The 19667-nt window shown below is 40.4% G+C and overlaps 5 protein-coding genes across 6 annotated transcripts in view; 2 read left to right on the forward strand and 3 right to left on the reverse strand.

Moving 5' to 3' along the window:
• Positions 1-1407, forward strand: LOC109543280 (the record flags this gene model as incomplete). Its single annotated transcript, XM_019912900.2, is given in 2 exon segments — positions 1-230; positions 296-1407. Coding segments are annotated over 2 exon segments (1086 nt in total). The 3' UTR covers positions 1355-1407.
• Positions 1-3432, reverse strand: part of LOC109543276 (pyruvate dehydrogenase [acetyl-transferring]-phosphatase 1, mitochondrial) — an 8540-nt gene extending 5108 nt beyond the window's left edge. The window contains exon 1 of the mRNA XM_019912897.2: positions 3026-3432. Within this exon, the coding sequence (XP_019768456.1) occupies positions 3026-3265 (240 nt within the window). The 5' untranslated portion in view covers positions 3266-3432. The remainder of the gene's footprint in view (positions 1-3025) is intronic.
• Positions 1483-7405, forward strand: LOC109543275 (protein ecdysoneless). 2 transcript variants are annotated; one of them, XM_019912896.2, is made up of 6 exons: positions 1483-2093; positions 3835-4089; positions 4156-4361; positions 4503-4867; positions 5168-5528; positions 5649-7405. In XM_019912896.2, exons 2-6 carry the CDS (start codon positions 3846-3848, stop codon positions 6387-6389), a joined length of 1917 nt encoding a protein of 638 aa, XP_019768455.2. In that variant the 5' UTR covers positions 1483-2093; positions 3835-3845; the 3' UTR covers positions 6390-7405. The 2 variants fall into 2 exon arrangements, with proteins under 2 accessions (XP_019768455.2, XP_048525906.1); XM_048669949.1 differs by lacking the exon at positions 1483-2093 and having other exon boundaries at positions 3666-4089.
• On the reverse strand, positions 6660-12945 carry LOC109543274 (ubiquitin carboxyl-terminal hydrolase 36). Its single transcript, XM_019912895.2, has 9 exons — positions 12464-12945; positions 11299-11642; positions 10798-11240; positions 10570-10715; positions 9363-9861; positions 8857-9029; positions 7992-8177; positions 7779-7929; positions 6660-7690 (listed from the first exon to the last, which is right to left on the reverse strand). Exons 1-9 carry the CDS (start codon positions 12673-12675, stop codon positions 7535-7537), a joined length of 2310 nt encoding a protein of 769 aa, XP_019768454.2. The 5' UTR covers positions 12676-12945; the 3' UTR covers positions 6660-7534.
• Positions 12946-18845: 5900 nt separating this feature from the next.
• On the reverse strand, positions 18846-19661 carry LOC109543331 (peptidoglycan-recognition protein SC1a). The gene has a single exon (XM_019913003.2). It carries the CDS (start codon positions 19577-19579, stop codon positions 19109-19111), a length of 471 nt encoding a protein of 156 aa, XP_019768562.2. The 5' UTR covers positions 19580-19661; the 3' UTR covers positions 18846-19108.
• Positions 19662-19667: the final 6 nt, after the last annotated feature.

A 19667-nucleotide genomic window follows, 5' to 3' on the forward strand; every position in this document is an offset into this window, starting at 1 on the left:
AGCTCGGAAACTGCGTCTGATTGTTCGAGAAATGTGCGTTTCTTGAAACTGTCAGCCACTAATCTTTGCTACCATTGTGCTATGATATGGACAAATATTGTACGCAGATTTTGGCCAAACTAATTCCAAGCCAAACAATAATTCGCCTATTTTAAATAAAAAATAGTCATCAAGGAGCCAGAGCAGTCTTTCCAATCTGCGGCATGGGTGTGAAATTGTTCTTTCTGCTGGTAAGTAGCTCGCAGAGCAACTTGCTTGATCGCTCAAAGCTCATCATTTCCTTTACAAAATCCAGAGCCTTGCGGCCTGCACAGCCCAAGCCATCCAGCTGACCAAAGAAAACAACTTGGCTCAAGCGGCAGACCTGCAAAAGCAGCTGCAGTCTCTAACACACTCTGCTCTATCGTTGGGCAGTGCAGAGGTGCGCCAGCACGTTCTCGATGAGATCATCGATAGCCCCAAGGCGGCGGTCTTAAGAGTTGCGCAACTGTTGCTCACAAAATCCAATGCCGAAGTATCAGAAGTTCTGGACGAGTTCAATGCAGGGCTTGGCTTCCAACTTCTGGTAATCCAGGGCGAATACGTTACTTTAGACGCTCTGGCCTTTGAGAAAATGCTGTCGCAAAAGGCGAGTGCCATTTCAAGAGCGCTCTATCCGGACGATTACTATCAATCGCTGATTCTGTATGGGGCGCTTCAGAAGAAGATTCTGGCTCTCAGCCCGGAAATGCGCACAGTGATCCAAACAGCTAAGGTGCCAGTGAGTAAACTTTCCAAGGCTTTGACTACTCGAGGCTTTGCCAGAGGGGGTTTGAGTGAGATCCAAGCGAAAAGCGTGCTGGACCAGTTGATCAGTGCAGTGGAAATCGCCGCTTGTAACGTGGTGGTCTCAGACATCTACGATCAAGTGAATTCAACGTTGCAGAGCTGTATCACTTATCTGGGCACGATTACTGTTGAGACTACCGATAGTAGCATCTGGGAGAGTATTGTAGTTGTAGTCGTAAATCTCGTGGTTGACTTGGGAGAAAGTTTGGTGGAATACGCTAACAGTCTAGCCGCCTCATATGCCAGCTCCGTTTGCGATGATCTGTTCTCATCTAGCAGCGACTCAGATAGCAGGAAGAGGCGTGATCTGAGCGCAGCAGTCGATGTAGGGCAAGTGGCGCTGATCAACCGGAACATCTTAACAGATTTAGTGGATTTGGTTTGGCAACTGTTGGCTCCAATTCTGAACAATGTAGCCAAACTAGCTGTGCAAATGGTCGCTGATGCCGTCACATCCGAAGTTGATGGTATAGTAAGCTCGGCCGTTTTAGCAGCCAACGATTATATCGATGATATTCTTAGTTAAGTTGTACGTTGATTAAATGTAGTTAGTTTCAATAAACACAACCAAAGCTGGTGTTTCATGGGGTTTTATCAGATAAACATTTAAAGAGTTGGAACTTTCACAGTCAATAGAAGACACTTAAACCTGATACCCCAGAGAAGTTCATTGAAATCGCACGTAACCATGATTTTTGGCGACTTGATCTTGAGTTTGAATTGAACAGTTTCATACAACTGTACTCACAGCTTTAATTTCCCCATAGCCTTTTGTGAGGTCAGTTGACGCAAAAAATTGTGTTTTTTGGCCTGGTTGTCCACTTATAGGCCTACAAAGGGTCGTTCGTTCTCGTGTCATTTCGTCGAATTAGTGTGACGTTTAATGGCCGATGGGCGAAATAGCTCGCACTTTGCTTCCTCTATTTTTCCACAAATTCCAGATTTTTTAAATTCTTCTGCGAAAAAATGTTGATTTTTCTAAAGAGCAATTTCTTCTTCACGGTTTTGTGGCATTTTCCCGTCCGGCAGTGCGTTTTTCGCGAAGGAATCGCGTTTTTCCGAATTGAGAACTTCTGACGTTTACTGTCACATCGGAACAGCGTTATTGAGGTGCGCCTACTAGCCACAAGGCGAAACTTAGTTTGGTGTTTGCAAGACTTTTTTGACTTTAAGACGCTGGCAATGGACTATTTGGGCAGTGAAAATTACTTGAAACAAAGAGATCGTTTCTCCTTAAATTGCGCTCTAAACAACAGGGTTTGTTGGTAAGCACTAGTTGTATAAGCAGCGTAAATTTTCATGTACAGTTTGTGACCTCCACTATATTTGCATACATATAGAGTGTTGAGTCTATTGAGATTGTGGCCGCTCAAATGCCGCTAAAAATGGTCTAAACGTGTTTCTCAATGAGCTCCGCATTTTCCAATCAGAACATTTGTGAACGGTAGTTTCACGTCTTTAATGAATCGCATATTTTTCAGCAACACCCTGTATAGCCTTTTATAAAATTTGCGTTACATACCTAGGCTTATAGAAGGAATAGCCTTGCATTTAAACTAACTTGGGATTTAAAACCGTAAAATTCAAGGTAGACTTAATCTTCAACTGTTAAGTAAATGTTTTGATCAGTTAAACAGCCAAGTGTAATAAATATTTGAGACTCAGGAAAGATGTTTTTTTAGTGAGGCTTTATACAGACGACAAAAAGAGATTTGTGCAACTTTGACTGCAAACAGTTAAGTGAACCAATCTCGAAAGCAACGAAATTCTGATTGCAAAAGTCGCTTTGCTTTCCCCATTTTAAACCGTTATCTTATCCCATCGCAAAATCATTGGTTGGTATCAGTATGCCCCGATTTGTCACCTATTGAATTTTGGGGACGCATTGGAACCAATCGCTGACTGTTCTGTTACATAACAACAAAAAGGGTCTAGATTAAACAGAATTTGTAAATATACGCCCACCGCCCATTGGATACACAAATACTGATATCCGGCATAAATTCCTTGGTGTATTTGGTAATTTGCGCACGCCAGCGTAGTTTGTAAACAGCATGTAAACTTTTGAATTTTGCGCGTACAGCATCAGTATATTGAGTTGTTGAGTAAAGTAGTTGAGAGTGTTGGTAAATTCTAACGCAAAGGTCGGAAAAAACAAGCAAATTTCCGTATGCCGGCTATAATGGAAAGCACTTACCTCCTGTGGGGACAGTTTGGTCAATGCAGATCTGGACGTTTCCTTCGAATAATGTAAGTGTTTGCAGTCGCACCATCTCACTGCAGCCCCTCTATTTTTACCAGATAGAGAATTCAAGCCCACAGTCGAATAATTATTGAACCGCAGCGTACTAGTGGACGGTCTCAGGGAAAACCTCTTGGAAAATGTCAAGTGTTTTCCCGACTCGAATAACTGCCGACTTTTGCAGCCCACTACCATGGTGGCCTGTTATTTATGTTCTAGTTGCGTAAACGAACGTCTTCTTAATGAAAATTGATGTGCGGTTGATAATGTTTTGGGCATTATTTGGAAAAATCGCGATAAAATTAGATTAGTGACATTGTTGTTAAATTTGACTGCAAGGAAGTGAGGTTAAGGCCGTTTCTTCACGTTCAATCTCCAACTTGCTCTTCTCTTTCACGATTTCAGAGCTCGCGAAAATCACAACACTGCCCGATTTCCCATGTATAATATACAGGGTGGTTCTAAGAGGGGCGAAAATTATGCTATTGCGATTAAAATATCACAGTTAAAAATATCAGAGTGGGAAGTTTGTTTGGGTCGGTTTTGATTATTTAGAATTTCTTTGCCATCGATTCAGTTAAATAAATTTAAATTAAATATATGTTGATGGTTGTAAATTACAAGGTTATGTATGTTGAAGACAGCTGTCTCCTGTTTTAAGTTTTAACGAAAACCAACAGTATTCACTTAAAAGTTCACTCAGAAAATCGCTGGGAGGGAATGAAATTCCACTGCACTCTTTAAACGTTTATCTGGATTTCAAGACTGTTCAATCATGAATAAGCAGCAGGATCCACTGCAGACTATCCGAGAGGATGACTTCGTCCAGTACTATTTATTCCCCCGAATTGAGGCGTCGGATGAATCGCTGCAGGAGAAACTGTTAGAGGCCGTGCTGGCCAAAGCCGACAGAGTGCTTGAAAGGTTTGCTCAGAATTATCTGTGGCACAAAGATCAGATACGATTCGTCCCTATGACTGAGTCGAGTAATTTCCTCACACGTGTCGATGGGGAAGAGGGTGAGTGAAGAACCACCAGGGAGAACTTGGCAATTTACTGCTGACCTGTTTTATTCTTTGGATCAGAACGCCTGCCACCTCATTTATTTGGAGTGTCTCACTATGGGGACAACATCCAGGATGAATGGTTCATTGTCTTCCTGCTGCAACAAATCACTAAGGAAATTCCGGGGGTGGTTGCCAGAGTGTTCGATTCAGATGGGGAGTTTCTGCTGATAGAGGCGGCTGACTTTTTACCGAACTGGGCCAATCCGGAGTCATGTACAAATAGAGTAAGAAATCTTCTAGACTAAAGGCGATAGAGAGCCTGTTAAATACAGTTTAAAAAAAATGTTCGACTCGCTATCGATTGCCAGATAGAAAGGTTCTCTGTGTGTTTCCTGAGGCCATACTAATGCCCCGCTTTTTTCCAGGTTTATATCTATGAAGGCAACATTCATCTGCTACCAGTAGATGATAAGGAGTGCGTCGATATTTCCGTAGAAGGAGCCTTGCGGAAGATCTGGAACGAGCCCCATAAGTCTAGGTCTCATCCGGATGTGCAAAATTCGATTCAAAACCGGCTGCTGTTCAGCCCGGAGAGCATGAGGGAGAATTTCCATCATGCCACTGTGCTTGTGCCCACAGCAGTCGCGGCTATTTTGAAGAAAAAACCTAATCTGATCAGCGCAGCCGTTCAGGCGTTTTGCAACAGGGATACGGTTGATATGAGGGCTTGCCGGGCCATGAAGTACTTTCCTCCGGAGCAGCGAGTAAAAACACGCATCAAATTTACCAGGTAATGAACAGAGACTTTACGGTCTTCGTCCTGCTAATTCCTCAATATAGTGAAGATTCATCTTGCTAGAACTATTTACAATCATGTTGCTCATTCCTGCCGTAGCTTATTCAATACTGATTTCATGTGCCCACTATTCTGGCCATATTTCTCTTAGTCAAAAGCCCTTCCGACCCAGTTTCAAGTGCTCCGTCTGGCAGGAAAACTGAATCTTGCACTTTCACTCTAAACCCGCACAAAAGTTGTTTCCAGCTGAATTGCTGGTAAAAAGGTGTAAAAATCTCGAATCTTTGCCCGCAGGTGCCTTTATGCAATGCTGTTGCACAGCAAATACATCCCCGACAGGAAAATCGGCTGGAATCTACCACCGGCCACTAGCAACGATTACAAGCAGCATCTGTTAGGAGTGAAAATCGCCTGCGGTTTCGAAATTTTAGCGTCGCAAGCCAAACCCAACGCCGATGTCGAGGGTGACCGCGGTTGGGCGCAATTCCTCAAGCGCCTCAATGAAATTGAGTACTTCAAAGGACTGCTGGAGGGTTCGAAGGAGTACAACACACGATTCAATAAAGCCAAAGTCTACTACACCGAACATAGAACTAGTCTGCATAGTGGCTCCAATGTGGGCCAAGAAGTCTTGCAGCTTTTGCGGAGTTGCGATGTAAGTTAATTATGTTAATGTTCCTCAGTTAGGGGATTAAAAATAATTGGCTAAAGGATGCGGTGGTGAATTCCCGTTTAATTTAACCGGATCGAATTCATTTGCATGTTTTTATTGCAGATTGACTACGACGAGCTGTGCAAAGAAGCTCAAAACAATGCTGTGAAAGATGACGACGAGAGTTGGCTGGATATTTCGCCGGAAGAATTGGACCAGATGCTGCAGGAGCGATATGGACAGAAGAAAATGTTCAAAGTCACCGAATCCTCTGATGCCTCAAACTTTGCGCAAAAAGTCAATAGCTTTTTGAATCACATTTCCGATGTGGACGGGGCCGAGTTTCCGTCGGGCGACGCTAAAAACGGGGACACTCCCGAAAGACCGCCAAGGCGCAAGAAGACAGCCAGTGAAAAAACCGTCTCATTTTCCCAAAACATCAGCGAACAAAAGCGCGTCGATTTCGATCCGGATTCATTCGCGAGTGCCATACAGAACATTTTAAACTTTGTGATTCCCGAAGACGAGTCTTGGAACTTGGAATCGGATTCCGACATGAGCGAGTACGAGACCGACGAGTTTGTTAAAGAGTCAGATCTGAACGAAACCGAGGCTAAAAACAAAATGCAAAAATACATGCAGGAGATGGATGAGCAGTTGGCCTCCACCACTATAGGACAGAGTTTCGAGAGGAACAGTGCGGACAATGGATTTGAAGATATCGAAAACTTCAAGGCGGTGGACATAGACGTTAATGCGTTGAAGAACATCCTGAAGAGCTACAGGTCGGAGCTAGGGGAAGCGGGGCCTTCAAGCACCATGCTGGGACCAATGGGCGTTCACATTGAGTCGAACCACGAGTAGTTTTAGCCTATCAAATTCAAGGATTGCAATGCACCTATTTATAGTATTTTACTCCTTACTGGTTAAGAAACTTGCTTAATTTTTATACGAATAAACACTCGCCATTATTATAAAATGTGATCTCACAATGCGCTAAAAGCCGCCGGAATATTAGAAAAAAAGGACTTTGGACCAAGCTAGTGGCGATTAAATCCCATCGACTTTAAACATCGCAAAAAAAAACAATCAGGATATTAAAACCGAAGGAATTTGCGCAAAAAACTCAGGGTGTTTTACAAAATCAGTTTTATTACGTACATGTAAAATACACCGCGTGGCACAAACTTACAGCTTCTAAAACGTATAGTAGCAAAATATAAAAACAACGTCCATACCATCCTGACACAATATTCTATTGTGATGGCATGCAAGTTTGGGCCACCCTGTCTACAGGCTGTTTCAAATCAATTTCATAATCATTTCGAATTGAGTACTATGATAAAGGAACATTTAGAAGACGGAGAAACATAATTTTCGCTGGGACACGCTGTATATTATTTGCAAGGCGAAGTAAATTCGTGTCGTACAAAACAGAAACTTTTTGGGTGTTTTACAATAAATAAACCCTGAGTAAATTAGTGTGGAACTTGAACAAATTGTTGGGTAAATATGTAGAAATAATAGGTCTTATTTTCCACAAACAATATACAGAGTATCACAGTGGTGCGAAAAAAACAGAAAGCAATTATCAGTCATAACCGATTTGAAACAGCCAGAGTTCTGAACAAAATCAAAGTGTAAAGACTAGAAAATTTGGTCAATGCAATTGGACAGATATATAAAAATCAGGACACTCACCGTCAAATACAAAACGCTTTGCACGTTGACCTTTAACTTAAAGACCTCATAAACAGAACGCGAAGCTTATAATATAACTATTTACAATATATTTAGCTAGTGTGTCTCTTATGGGATCGTCAGTCAGTTCATCCAGTCCGCCCAAGATTTTATTGCAGTACAATAAATCTTCATTGTCACAATTTCTTTTATTTACACATTTTGCTTATACCTAAATCAGTTTGCTCTCAATCCGAGAGCGAATTGATGCTGATACATTACAGTACAGCCGTTTGAAGCTTTAACCATAATGCACATAAACGGTCACATTACCGGTATCGGTAACTCTTGTGGAAACTGCCTCTGTTTCCTTGATGGAAGTTGCGCTTGTGCCTGTTGTGATAATACGGCTTGCTGTTGTGGTGATAGTGATTGTAGCCTGATGATCCCGAGCTGTTGCTCCAGTTCTTCATGTTGTGACACTCCTGGAAAACCAAAAAAAATCAGTTAAATCCTGCAGAATTTGGGCCTGAGTGGTGGAGAGATTTCAGTAAAAGTCTTCAAAATATATACCTGAATCGGGTTGTAGCCGGGATTCGTTTTTCCCTTGTTGAAACTGGAACTCACTTTGGCATGCTTGGCCCGCCCCTGATCAATTGAACTATCAGCACTGCGTTTGCGATCTTCTCGCCTCTCCTGCTGCACTTCCTTATCCAATTGCGACCTGTTATAACATAAAGTCCAGGTAAGTCACTGAATCACCAGGTGAAAGTGTGGGAAACCTACCTGTTGCCCCCCCATGTGGAAACGGGCGCTGAGTACCCAGATGTGGACATTTTGAACAGTTCAGAAACGACGTTGTGTTTCGAATTTTCAGCAGATCGCTTCTTCACCCATTGGCCATTCTGAGGCCGAATGTCGGTGGTAGAAGTGACTTGCCACTCGCCCACCAACGTCGCTTTTGTATGGACCCTACAAAATCGCATTTCGTTCCATTACTACGGAACACTCAGTATGGTATGAGCCAGACATCAGAACTACCATGAACCCAAGCACTTGAGGCTGTCAGGTAAGTGTTTCGCGTGTATCAGAAACAATGCGTGAAACGAAGACTGTAAAGTTGAGTGTTCGTCTGAGTTCGTTTGAGTTTATTTCGAGTTTTTTCTACTGCTTTTCCAGTTCGTCAGTCAATTAACAAAAACCTTGCTAACAATTAATAGACTTTTTGCGTGCATCAGAAATAATTGGTAACAATTTGTTTTGAAAAATTTGCTATTCACAAGTTTGTGTTTTTCAAAAATTTAAATTTTTTGAATTCTTAAAATTAATCTTTTGTCAAAAGTTCTGTACTCAGTTGATCAGTTTATAGCCATAATGAGTCTATGTTTATCATTCATCATTGTATCAGAACTTTCAACAGATTAATTCAAATTTTTAATTTTTTTCAAGATTTTTTTACAGTTTTGATTTAGATAACATTACATTACAATAACGATTTACAAATTTTAGTTTCTTTGGAACATTTTTGTGTGTGTGTGTTGTTGTTAGTGTCCTATAGTGTGACGAAAAGCGTTACAGCTGATTAAAATTTCGATCGACCCCAGCCAATCCAGCGATCATTTACAGTTTAGGCCCTACTGAGACTCAATACCTGTTTGCCTCGTATTGTTCCTCTTCACTACTGCTAGTTTCATATGGAACCAAACGTTTGGAGGTACCATTTTTGTCCAAACTTGATACGCTGGTGGACAAGACAGAACTGGGCGAAACATCGCCCGAAATTTCCATTGCACCGGTTGAACTGTCCGCTTCTTTTTTTGCAATCTGCAAAATAATCCGGTTACTAACTTTGAAAATAGTGACAGCGATAAGAGAGTTAAGAGGAGTGGAAGCAAGACCATAATACAAGAAGAGCCACCTATCAAAGAATCGCAAAAATTACATTGTGCCTTTAGATGGGAATTTTGGGGTTTCAATTGAGTCGAATACACGTTTCGCGGAGAGAATCCGTTGGATAAGAGCACGTAAGGTGGCCAGTACGATCGCCGGATTTAACACCTCCAGATTTTTTCTTTAGGGAATGTTGGCAAATCAAATGTATAAAGATGTGTTTGCTTGACACTCAAAAAAACAAATAGACGCGACTTTGGCACTTACCTCTTCTTCGCCGGAGCTGGATTGATCGGATCGGCCGGACGATGTGGAGCTGGTGAGCTTGCGCTTTCCATTGGCTACAGGAGGCAGCTCTGGCCCATAGACTTCATCACTGGTGAAGCCCATCAACAAGGGCATGCTGGGCGCTGATTTGAACACCATCTGGGTCAACTTCTTGGGCCCATTGGACTGTCTGATTGCGGTACCATTCGGCACTTTTGTGTTGGATGAGGCCGATGCGGTGACCGTGCTGGACGCTTTGCTCTTGACGGTCTGCTGGATCGGTTTCTCGATGAGCGGCGGAGCCTCCAACTCATAGAGCAGGATGTAGGGGTTGGTATCCAGCACATTTTGTATTGAAATCGGCTTCACGTTGTGATCATCAAAGCAGTAGTAGTGGCCGGAGGGCGATTGGCCAATAGCAGTGTAGTGGCCGCAGCTCAAAGTACTTCCCAAGTGAGTTATCAGGGACACCAAGCGATACTTTAATGAAGTTCGAAGTCTGCAAAGCAACATCCAGTTAGAAATGTGACCCCCGGTGAAATGCGAATAGTTAGTCATAGTCAACAATTGAAGAGAAAAAATCGCGATAATCAACTCAATGATGGAACAAACCGAGTCAATTCCTTCAACTTTTAAAAATGCATATAATTAATTATACAAATGAAATCTATTTATTAATCAAAATACGTTTCGGTACATACACCGAAACGTATTTTGATTAATAAATAGAGACAATAAATGACTGAAACCCAGGAATAGATTTGATATGGAATTGAAACACAGTCAGGAAAGTATGTACAATTAATTATACACCCTGATAATTCAGCTTACATCCGCGAAGATAAAGCCAAAACATATCAGTTTATTGATGTTGGAAAAAGAGATGCATTACCAGGCGTTTTAGGAAAAAGTTCATTTACTCGGCCAGTTGGGTAAAGTACAAGGGAGCAGAAACCGCAAATATTAATTTACAGTATTAAACAGAGCAATAATACGAGCAAGCCTTTGAGACAGAGCAATTCGAATCAAGGCCTAGAAAGAGAAGGATATAGGGCTAAGTAAGACTAGACTGCTGTCAAACAGAGATGCAAGATGAGACAATGTAATATAATTAGCGAATAATTAAATTGTTCCATACAAATAATGACTTCTGTTTGAAATTGAGAATTAAAAAAAATTAATGTTGAACGGGAACAAAACTACTTACGGTTGCCTGACAAATTTGGTCATATCCAAGGTTTTCTGGAAGCGAACGTGCTTTATCAGTTTGTTATTGCACATCGAAAATCTCTTTAGCTGGATGCACAGGACGTTGGGGGGCCGCTCAAGTTGAAATTGCTTAGTGGCTTGCACCTGAAATTACCAAATGGGTCAAATCTCCTGTTCAAGCTATCAGCAGCAGAAGTAAGAAAACACCGGCAAAGAAAAAAATTACCTTCTTATGGCAGGCTCCACAATGGTAGCTTTCTTCGTCCAGTTTTTCGCGAGTGAAGTACAGGTCCATGGCGTCGTCCACTGACTGAGCCTTGCGAATATCTAGCAGCAAGTCTTGGAAATGTTGGAAAGTGGTACTAACATTGCCACATCCTAAACATCGGACTGAAGTGCGTAAATAGCCGCCAAAGATTTGATTCAACGGTGTCGTCTCTTTCAGTTTACAGTCAAATGTGGCATTATCTTTGAATCGTTCCAAGAAGGACTTTTCCATGCCTTCTAATAAACAGCGCAGAAATTCGTGGGCATCTTCCTGTCGTCCAGGAACGAGGCTTCGACTCAGCTTGGACAGTCTGCTGTAGATCAAATGAGGCCTAATAGAATGCACGATTTGCGATTGAGAGTCCAACAGTGTCTTTCGCATTGCGCAGATTAGGCAGGCACCTGAAAGTCAAAGACGGTTAAAACACATTCAAACAAAGCGAATTAGTTGCATGCTTACAATCGGGTAAACCGTGCAGTGATGAACCTTCTCTATCAAATATGAGCCAATTGACCATGGATGGCACATGGAAGAGTGCCTGCAGAGTTGAGTTCAAATAGCAGGAGTTTCCCATATTGGTCAGTCCGCAGCCCGTTAACCAGTCATTTGCTAATTTCTTCCATCCCAAGATGACCTGATCCATTGGGAATAGTTCGCGAGGCTCTTCTTTCACCACTGTTACTGGTTCAGTCGTAGTCGTATCAACAGTCGTAGTTGGACCGGCTACGGCTGTAACCGGTTTGTTGACTCCTATTTGTATGGGCTCTGTGGTTTCAAACGGATCAACCCGCTTCTTGTTGTTACTGTAAGAAAAATTAGTTACAGGATACGGATGTAAGTTATCTAAACATTTTGACTTTTTATACGGTGTTTAATTAAAGGGCGGTTTGGCAAAGTTGCAGGCACCTTCTTCATGATGTAACAATGTTAATAAATTGGCACTGAGAATGTATATATACAGGGTGACCAAGTTAATGATGCATTGCATGGGATCTCCTAAACCCCAAAGAAGTCGGTTGTTTACGGAAAAGTTCCGCAATTATTTACGAAAAAAATTAGCAAAGTGAGCCGCTTTTGCATATTTCTCCCTTTTTTCCAATCAGGCAATTTTCAAAATACGTTTGGTTTTGGTCGGCCGGACATTGGCATTATTTTCTCTGCAACTTGCGAAATGAGAAATTCAATTTTGGATGAGTTTTGCAGAGCAATGTCCCTTCCATACAGGGGCGGATCCAGCTGGGGGTTATGTAGAAAAAATACGCTTGTTTTTAGATCATTCCAGAGATAACTAAATGGCCTTTATTCGAAGTTTCTTAAGAACCATTTGAGCCACAGGATTCGTTTTGGCATCGTTGGATAGGGAATTGAAAAGTCCCTTGAAGCCTGATGATTTTCATCAATTTATAAACAATTATGTGATACACACTTTCTCTTGGTGTATTTTGGGAAACACTGACCAAGTGGGCTTCAATCAATTGTTGCCCATTGACTCAAAAACAATAAATAACAGATAAAACATGAATCGGCCTTTTAGGTGCTCCCTGATCTAGCAGTTTACTCCCAAATACCCCAAACAGCCAAACCAATCTTAAATCCCACACAATGAACCAAGTTGTTTACTTACCCATCAGAAGGAGTCAGTTTGAGATGGGATTTGAATACGATGTATTTTTCTTTCAAGTTATTCAGATGTGATCTATCAAGGGTCACGCTGGGCCCGAATTCTATGGGGCGGAGGAGCAGCTTCTTATCAGTGGCTGAATCCATCCTATGTTCCTCTCGTTTAAGCGAAGATTCTACAGCACTCCGGAACAAACGCGTTGAGAATAACTCCATTGAAAATGCACACAAAACAACCACTGGGAATGGTTATTTCCTATAGGCGAACAGTTTGTATGAAACCAAGTTATCGGTTAACCTAAAAAAGTTTGGAAGCAAGCACTTTTGCCACATGTAATAATATCGGCGGTATTGTAATATCCGGTAAAATATGGTGGTAAAATGGAAAAGCACACGCGGCGGCAAAATTCTGGCAAAATGTTCAGAATATTAGGCGGTATTCAACCGGAGGCGCAAATGAAGAACTGAAGCAACAATTGCAAGTAGACGATTTATGAAAATCTGACGCACCGCATGTGCGTAACCGCTTTTATACCGGCCGCCGCGTGAGCGGCGTTGCCAAGTCCAGAACTAGAAAAGGGGCGGAATACACGTAAAAATCGTCCATTTGAAAATAAAACCGTAGGTGATTTGATGTATGTAACCTTCTGGACTGCAAAACTTCGGGAACTTCAAAAAAAGGGACGCCTTTTTAATGACGAATTTATTGAAAATAAAATTAGAATTACTTTTGAGTAGCATTTGAGTAGAATATTTACCCACAAAAAGACCACCAGCCTACTTATGATAATTTTTTCAGCTGAAACGGAAAACCCACTACAGCTCTTGATCAATGTTGCGTTCTTTCAAGTGCGTTTTCTCTGTTAATTGAATTTCATCTGACAGAGACACCAACACGTCCAAAGTGTGCCTGCTTCACTTTCGCGCATTGGAGGGAGGCTATAGTGTTAACATTTTTGCAGGAACAATGGCTTTGTTTGCATTTTAATCAACTATGTAGAAGCAATTCGTAGAGTTTCAGCTGTAAAATTGCATTGGCTTGCGATCGAGCGATAGCAAACCGAGCAAAAACGATAGACCTGGCAACAGTGCTTACCGTACCAAGGGACAAGAGTTGTACTGACTGTGGTGAACGCAAAACGGATGGCGCTAAATGGATGATCTGAATCTCATTTGTCCAAATATTTCGGAATGTTTTTCAATCAAAGTCTAGTCATTTTCTGGGGTTGCAAAATATTTCGTAATTCAAACAGAAACCTTCGTTTTGGCCAGTTTAAAATCATGTTCTGCACGGAAAACCACGCCCGAAACTCCGTATGAGGTAGAAGGCAAATGTACCATGGACAGTACAACTGTGTGGAATCGCAACATTGCGGGCCGACATCTTGGAAGTTGGAGGCAAAATCAACTTCAATTCCACGAAAATGCGTTAAGAAACCCAATTAAATTCATATTAGCCAATGGCTGTATAAATTTGAACAATGATTATTTAATAACTTTGTGAATAAAATCCAGAATTCATCGCCAGCCCAAAGGTTGGCGTCATTTAACGGCCAATCCACCAAGTAGAATAATTCTATTCTGTTAAGTAACTGCTGGGAAATTCTATCGCAAAAGCACTAATTAGTAATAAGGGCTGCAGTTGAAGTTGTCCACATTTTCCTAAAGCCACTTAGTTGAAAAGAACACGCTTTAGAAAGGATGTGATCGAGAAAGTTGCTTAAAAAGTTGAGAAACCGTATTAAGTTTCCCAGTTTTTGAGCTTTCGTTAAGAAAACTACTCATAATTGCTCAAATTTGCTAAGCATCGAGTTGAAAACTGCTTAGAAATGACGAAACTACAGCACTTTGTTAATACGTTTGATGCAAAAGAAGCGAATAAGAATCACAAGCGGTTTCTTCTATAAGCGTGTCTTTTTGGACGATTAGAGCAAAATATTCGAAAGTCTAAACATGAAAAGTGTTTCTAATGACGCCAATTTCCATCTAACAGACTTTTCAACTGCTTTGGTTGGTTCAATCTGCAAGTGCACGACTTCTAGTCCGATTCTTCTCCGATCAGTTGGTGTTTTTGCAGAAAGTCGACACAGCAGATAAAAATTCTACAGGATGGAAACCCAAACAAAGTACAATCTGGGAAAGATCGGCTACAAAAGAAAATTTGTCTGCATTTCAACAGAAAAAGCATTAAACTGGGCCTCATCTGTTGAAACAGTTTTCGAAATTTCCGCCTATTTCGGTCCAGTACAACCGGCCCAAAAGGACAACCTTGATGACTGCAGGAGCAAAATTTTTATTTTTCAGTTGGAAGTCAAAGTTTCAGAATTTTTCATTGTTGCATTGTCCACCCTGTGGAATAGTCATCTTAAGGACACAATTTCTGCAAAAAACACCAACTAACAGACAAAGATCTGGCCTAAATAACGCTTCAAAGATAAATGAAATCGGTTGCACCCTTCGGATTTTATCCAGTTCCAAAGTTCATTTTTTTTGAGCAGTTTGTGCAAAATCTAAACGTTTGATTGTCTCCTGCTTCTTTAAAAATTTGCATCTCCAAAAGTGCTGCACGCAGGAACATGAAACTCTCCGCATCGTTGGAAAATACGTTATTCTAAATCTGCATGAAATTTCATATAAATCGCTCAAAAGCCTGATTTTTGCCAACTTATTAAATATGGGTTTCAAAATCGAAGTCTTCAGTCAACTGCACTCTCTTATTTAAAAATTCGTACTTAAAGCTCCCCAAACTAACATTTGCTTGTTGGGCAATTTCAAGTTTTATATGGCCGGTACCTGTAAACCCTTTGTGATAAGGGATTATCTAACCCGAATTGCGAACAAAAGGTACTTCAAATTGGTCTAGACCACAAACCCCATTAAGGAATAGGTTTGGCCACTTCGTGGTCCAATATTGCATTTAAACTTGTTGATATGTGGAATTTCGTTAGATTTAGATAAGATATAGTTAAACCATTCTTAATTGCTCTGGTCATTTGGAAAGACTGTAAATTTTGAAGGAAAATACGCAAATAAAGGGTTTTCGAAGGATGGATGCTTTATGTAGATTTTTCGACGATATCTTGCCAATTTCGCACCTTGTTGCGAAGGACTGTTTATGGATCGACTTTCCTTTTTCGAATATTGATAACGATCTTGTCCCTTTAGCTTTTAGCTAATATGTAAACATTCGGATCTTCTAAACCAATCGCAGGTACAGGGTTATTGGTAGAACTTTGGCTACCCCTTTCTTGTATTTAATCTGAACTTTAGAGAAAAATATTAAATACAAGAGTTGTAGATACTAACGTCTAGTTTATTTTAAGATAATACCAATTGATACCGGGTGTCTCAAATTCAAGTGGCAGACCAAACTTTTCCTATTTTAAATTACAGAATCGTGGACAAGCTGATTTTTGTCAGTTTAATAAAATTGACTCTCAGAGTCGAAGTATTCAGTCAACCATTCTCCGTTCATTCTAAAAATTCGCGTTTTAAAAATGGTTTTAGTCTTTAGAAAACCCAAGACTTTAAATATGCCGAAAATTTCAGAAATATGGACGCCTGATCTTTTCCAACTTATTCAATGTGGGTTTCCATCGAAGTATTCAGTCTCACTCTCTTATTTAAAAATGTGCCCTCCCCGAACTGAACCGAGCAGGAAGATCAAACGTTTCTCATCTGTAGAAGATACATTATTCTTAATATGCTGAGAGTTTGATAAGAATCGTGAAAGGTTTTAATTTTTTTTGAATTCTCAAAGTCTGACTCTAAATTAAAGTCTTCAGTCAACCGCGCTCGCTTGTTGAAAAAGTTGCATCTCCAAAACTGCGGCACGCAGGAACATGAAACACTCTTCATCATTAGCAAACACATGACTCTAAATTTGCAAAAAATTTCATAAAAATGATTCAGAAGCCTGATTTTTGCGAACTTATTAAATATGGGGTTTAAAAATCGAAGCCTTCCGTCAACTGCACTCTCTTATTTAAAAATCCACACTTTCCAAACTAAACGTAACAGGACAATGAAACTTTTACCATCATTAGAAAACTTATCCCGCTTAACATTCTGAAAGTTTCATGAGAATCCTGATAGGCTCTCATTTTTTCTTGAACTCTCAAAATCTGACTCAAAATTGAAGTCTTCAGTCAACCAGTCTCGCTTATTTAAAAATTTGTATCTCCGAAACTGCTGTATACAGGAACATAAAACTCTGCTCATCTTTAGAAAACACATCGCTATAAATCTGCAGCAAATTTCATACAAATCGCTCAAAATTCTGATTTTTGGCAACTTATTAAATATGGGTTTCAAAATCGAAGTCTTCAGTCAACTGCACTCCCTTATTTAAAAATTCCCACATCCCAAACTAAACGAAACAGGACCATGAAACTTTCACCATCACTAGAAGACACATCAGTCTTAACAGTCTAAAAGTTTCAAAAGAATCGCGAGAGGTTCTCATTTTTTTTAACTCTCAAAGTCTGACTCTAAATTAAAGTCTTTAGCCAACCGCGCTCGCTTCTTGAAAAAGTTGCATCTCCAAAACTGCGGCACGCAGGAACATGAAACTCTCCTCATCATTAGAAAACACATGACTCTAAATTTGCAGAAAATTTCAAAAAAATGATACAGAAGCCTGATTTTTGCGAACTTAGTAAATATGGGGTTTAAAAATCAAAGCCTTCCGTCAACTGCACTCTCTTATTTAAAAATCCACACTTTCCAAACTAAACAGAACAGGACAATGAAACTTTTACCATCACTAGAAAACTTATCGCTCTTAACACTCTGGAAGTTTTATAAGAATCGTGAGAGGTTCGCATTTTTTCTTGAATTCTCAATGTCTGACTCTAAATTAAAGTCTTTAGTCAACCGCGCTCGCTTCTTGAAAAAGTTGTATCTCCAAAACTGCGGCACGCAGGAACATGAAACTCTCCTCATCATTAGAAAACACATGACTCTAAATTTGCAGAAAATTTCATAAAAATGATACAGAAGCCTGATTTTTGCGAACTTAGTAAATATGGGGTTTAAAAATCAAAGCCTTCCGTCAACTGCACTCTCTTATTTAAAAATCCACACTTTCCAAACTAAACGTAACAGGACAATGAAACTTTTACCATCACTAGAAAACTTATCGCTCTTAGTATTCTGGAAGTTTTATAAGAATCGTGAGAGGTTCTCATTTTTTCTTGAACTCTCAAAATCTGACTCTAAATTAAAGTCTTTAGTCAACCAGTCTCGCTTATTTAAAAATTTGTATCTTCGAAACTGCTGTATACAGGAACATAAAACTCTGCTCATCTTTAGAAAACGCATCGCTCTAAATCTGCAGCAAATTTCATACAAATCGCTCAAAATTCTGATTTTTTCCAACTTATTAAATGTGGGTTTCAAAATCGAGGGTTCGGCAAACTGCTCTCTCTTATTTAAAAATCCACACTTTCCAAACTAAACGGAACAGGACAATGAAACCATCACCATCACTCGAAGATATATCACTCTTAACAATCTAAAAGTTTCAAAAGAATCGTGAGAGGTTCTCATTTTTTCTTGAACTCTCAAAATCTGACTTAAAATTGAAGTCTTCAGTCAACCAGTTTCGCTTACTTAAAAATTTGTATCTCCGTAACAGCTATATACAGGAACATAAAACTCCGCTCATTTTCAGAAAACACATCGCTCTAAATCCGCAGCGAATTTCATACAAATCGCTCAAAATTCTGATTTTTGCCAACTTATTAAATGGGGGTTTCAAAATCGAAGTCTTCAGTCAACTGCACTCCCTTATTTAAAAATTCCCACATCCCAAACTAAACGAAACAGGACGATGAAACTTTCACCATCACTAGAAGACACATCACTTTTAACAGTCTGACTCTAAGTTGAAGTTTTTAGTCAATCAGGCTCGCTTCTTTAAAAATTTGCATTTTCAAAACCGTCCCACGCAGGAACATGTGACTCTCCTCATCGTTGGAAAATGTATGACTGTAAATCTGCAGCAAATTTCATAAAAATGGTTCAAAAGCCTGATTTTTGCCGACTTATTAAATGTGGGTTTCAAAATCGAGGGTTCAGCCAACTGCACTCTCTTATTTAAAAATTCACGCTTCCCAAACTAAACCCAACAGGACGATAAAACTCTCACCATCACTAGCAGACGTATGGACCTTAACATGCTGAGAGTTTCATATAAATCGCGGAAAGTCCTGATTTTTTCCTGCTTCATTAATGTGAGTCTCAAAAGTGAAGTATTCAGTCAACTGCACTTTTTTCCTTAAAAATTCGCTACTTCCGAACTGAACCAGCGGAAATGTGAAACTTTCTCTATATTTAGTAAGCACAAATTTCTTTCTTATATTTTGATAATTAACAAAATATAATTATTCTATTTGGGTTTTATTGATAACTTTAATCGGGCTCCACAACCACCCGTCAGCCCTGCAGCATTTGCACCTTGACGTGTGCTGGCTAATGGGCTTTTCCATAGTATTGAACGTATGGAAAAACCCCCAGAAGATTTATTGAAATAATTCCTAAAATTCTGATACAGAAAAGGCACTAAATATTCCGCCTTCTCGGAAAAATCACTTAATCATGGAATATGTTGAATATCCCAAGAATCTTTTGCTTCAGCTTCCGATCATCAAGGACAGTCGTAGTCGATGACCACTTGCCCCGAAGCATTATGATAACAAACAGCACCACTATAATAGTTCAAATTGGAAATGGTTTTAGCAAATAGCCGCTTTCCTGGACTATCCGTAGGCTCCGTCTGATTATGATTCATCACCCGGTACTTCCCATACTTGACCTGACCAGCTGATTGGCCAGTGATCTGAATGCGGAGGGCTGCATTCATCATTTTTGTCGTCGGATCGTCGACGTTAAAGTTCCCCATAAAGGCCACGTCCAGACTATCATTCCTGCCCTCGTTCTGGACCCCCCAGCCACGCCCGTTATAAATTTTTCCATCACCTCCAACCAGAAAATTGTAGCTGATGTCTGCAAACCCCAGCACCTCCATGTGCTCCTTCTGGATCTCCCTCACCACTTTACTACACTGTTTTTGATTGGTGCAAGTCTCCCCAGCGGTGTGTTTGATAACAAACAGCATGGCTGGCTCGGCCTTAATTGAGGGACTCGTGGGATCCGCACCTCCCCAAACCTCCCGCGGTATGTAAAACCCATCATAATCCGGCACC

The sequence above is a fragment of the Dendroctonus ponderosae genome, unplaced genomic scaffold, assembly GCF_020466585.1.
Source record: "Dendroctonus ponderosae isolate FM_Combo_2020 unplaced genomic scaffold, Dpon_F_20191213v2 Dpon_F_20191213_9, whole genome shotgun sequence".
NCBI classification, from domain to species: Eukaryota; Metazoa; Arthropoda; class Insecta; order Coleoptera; family Curculionidae; genus Dendroctonus; species Dendroctonus ponderosae.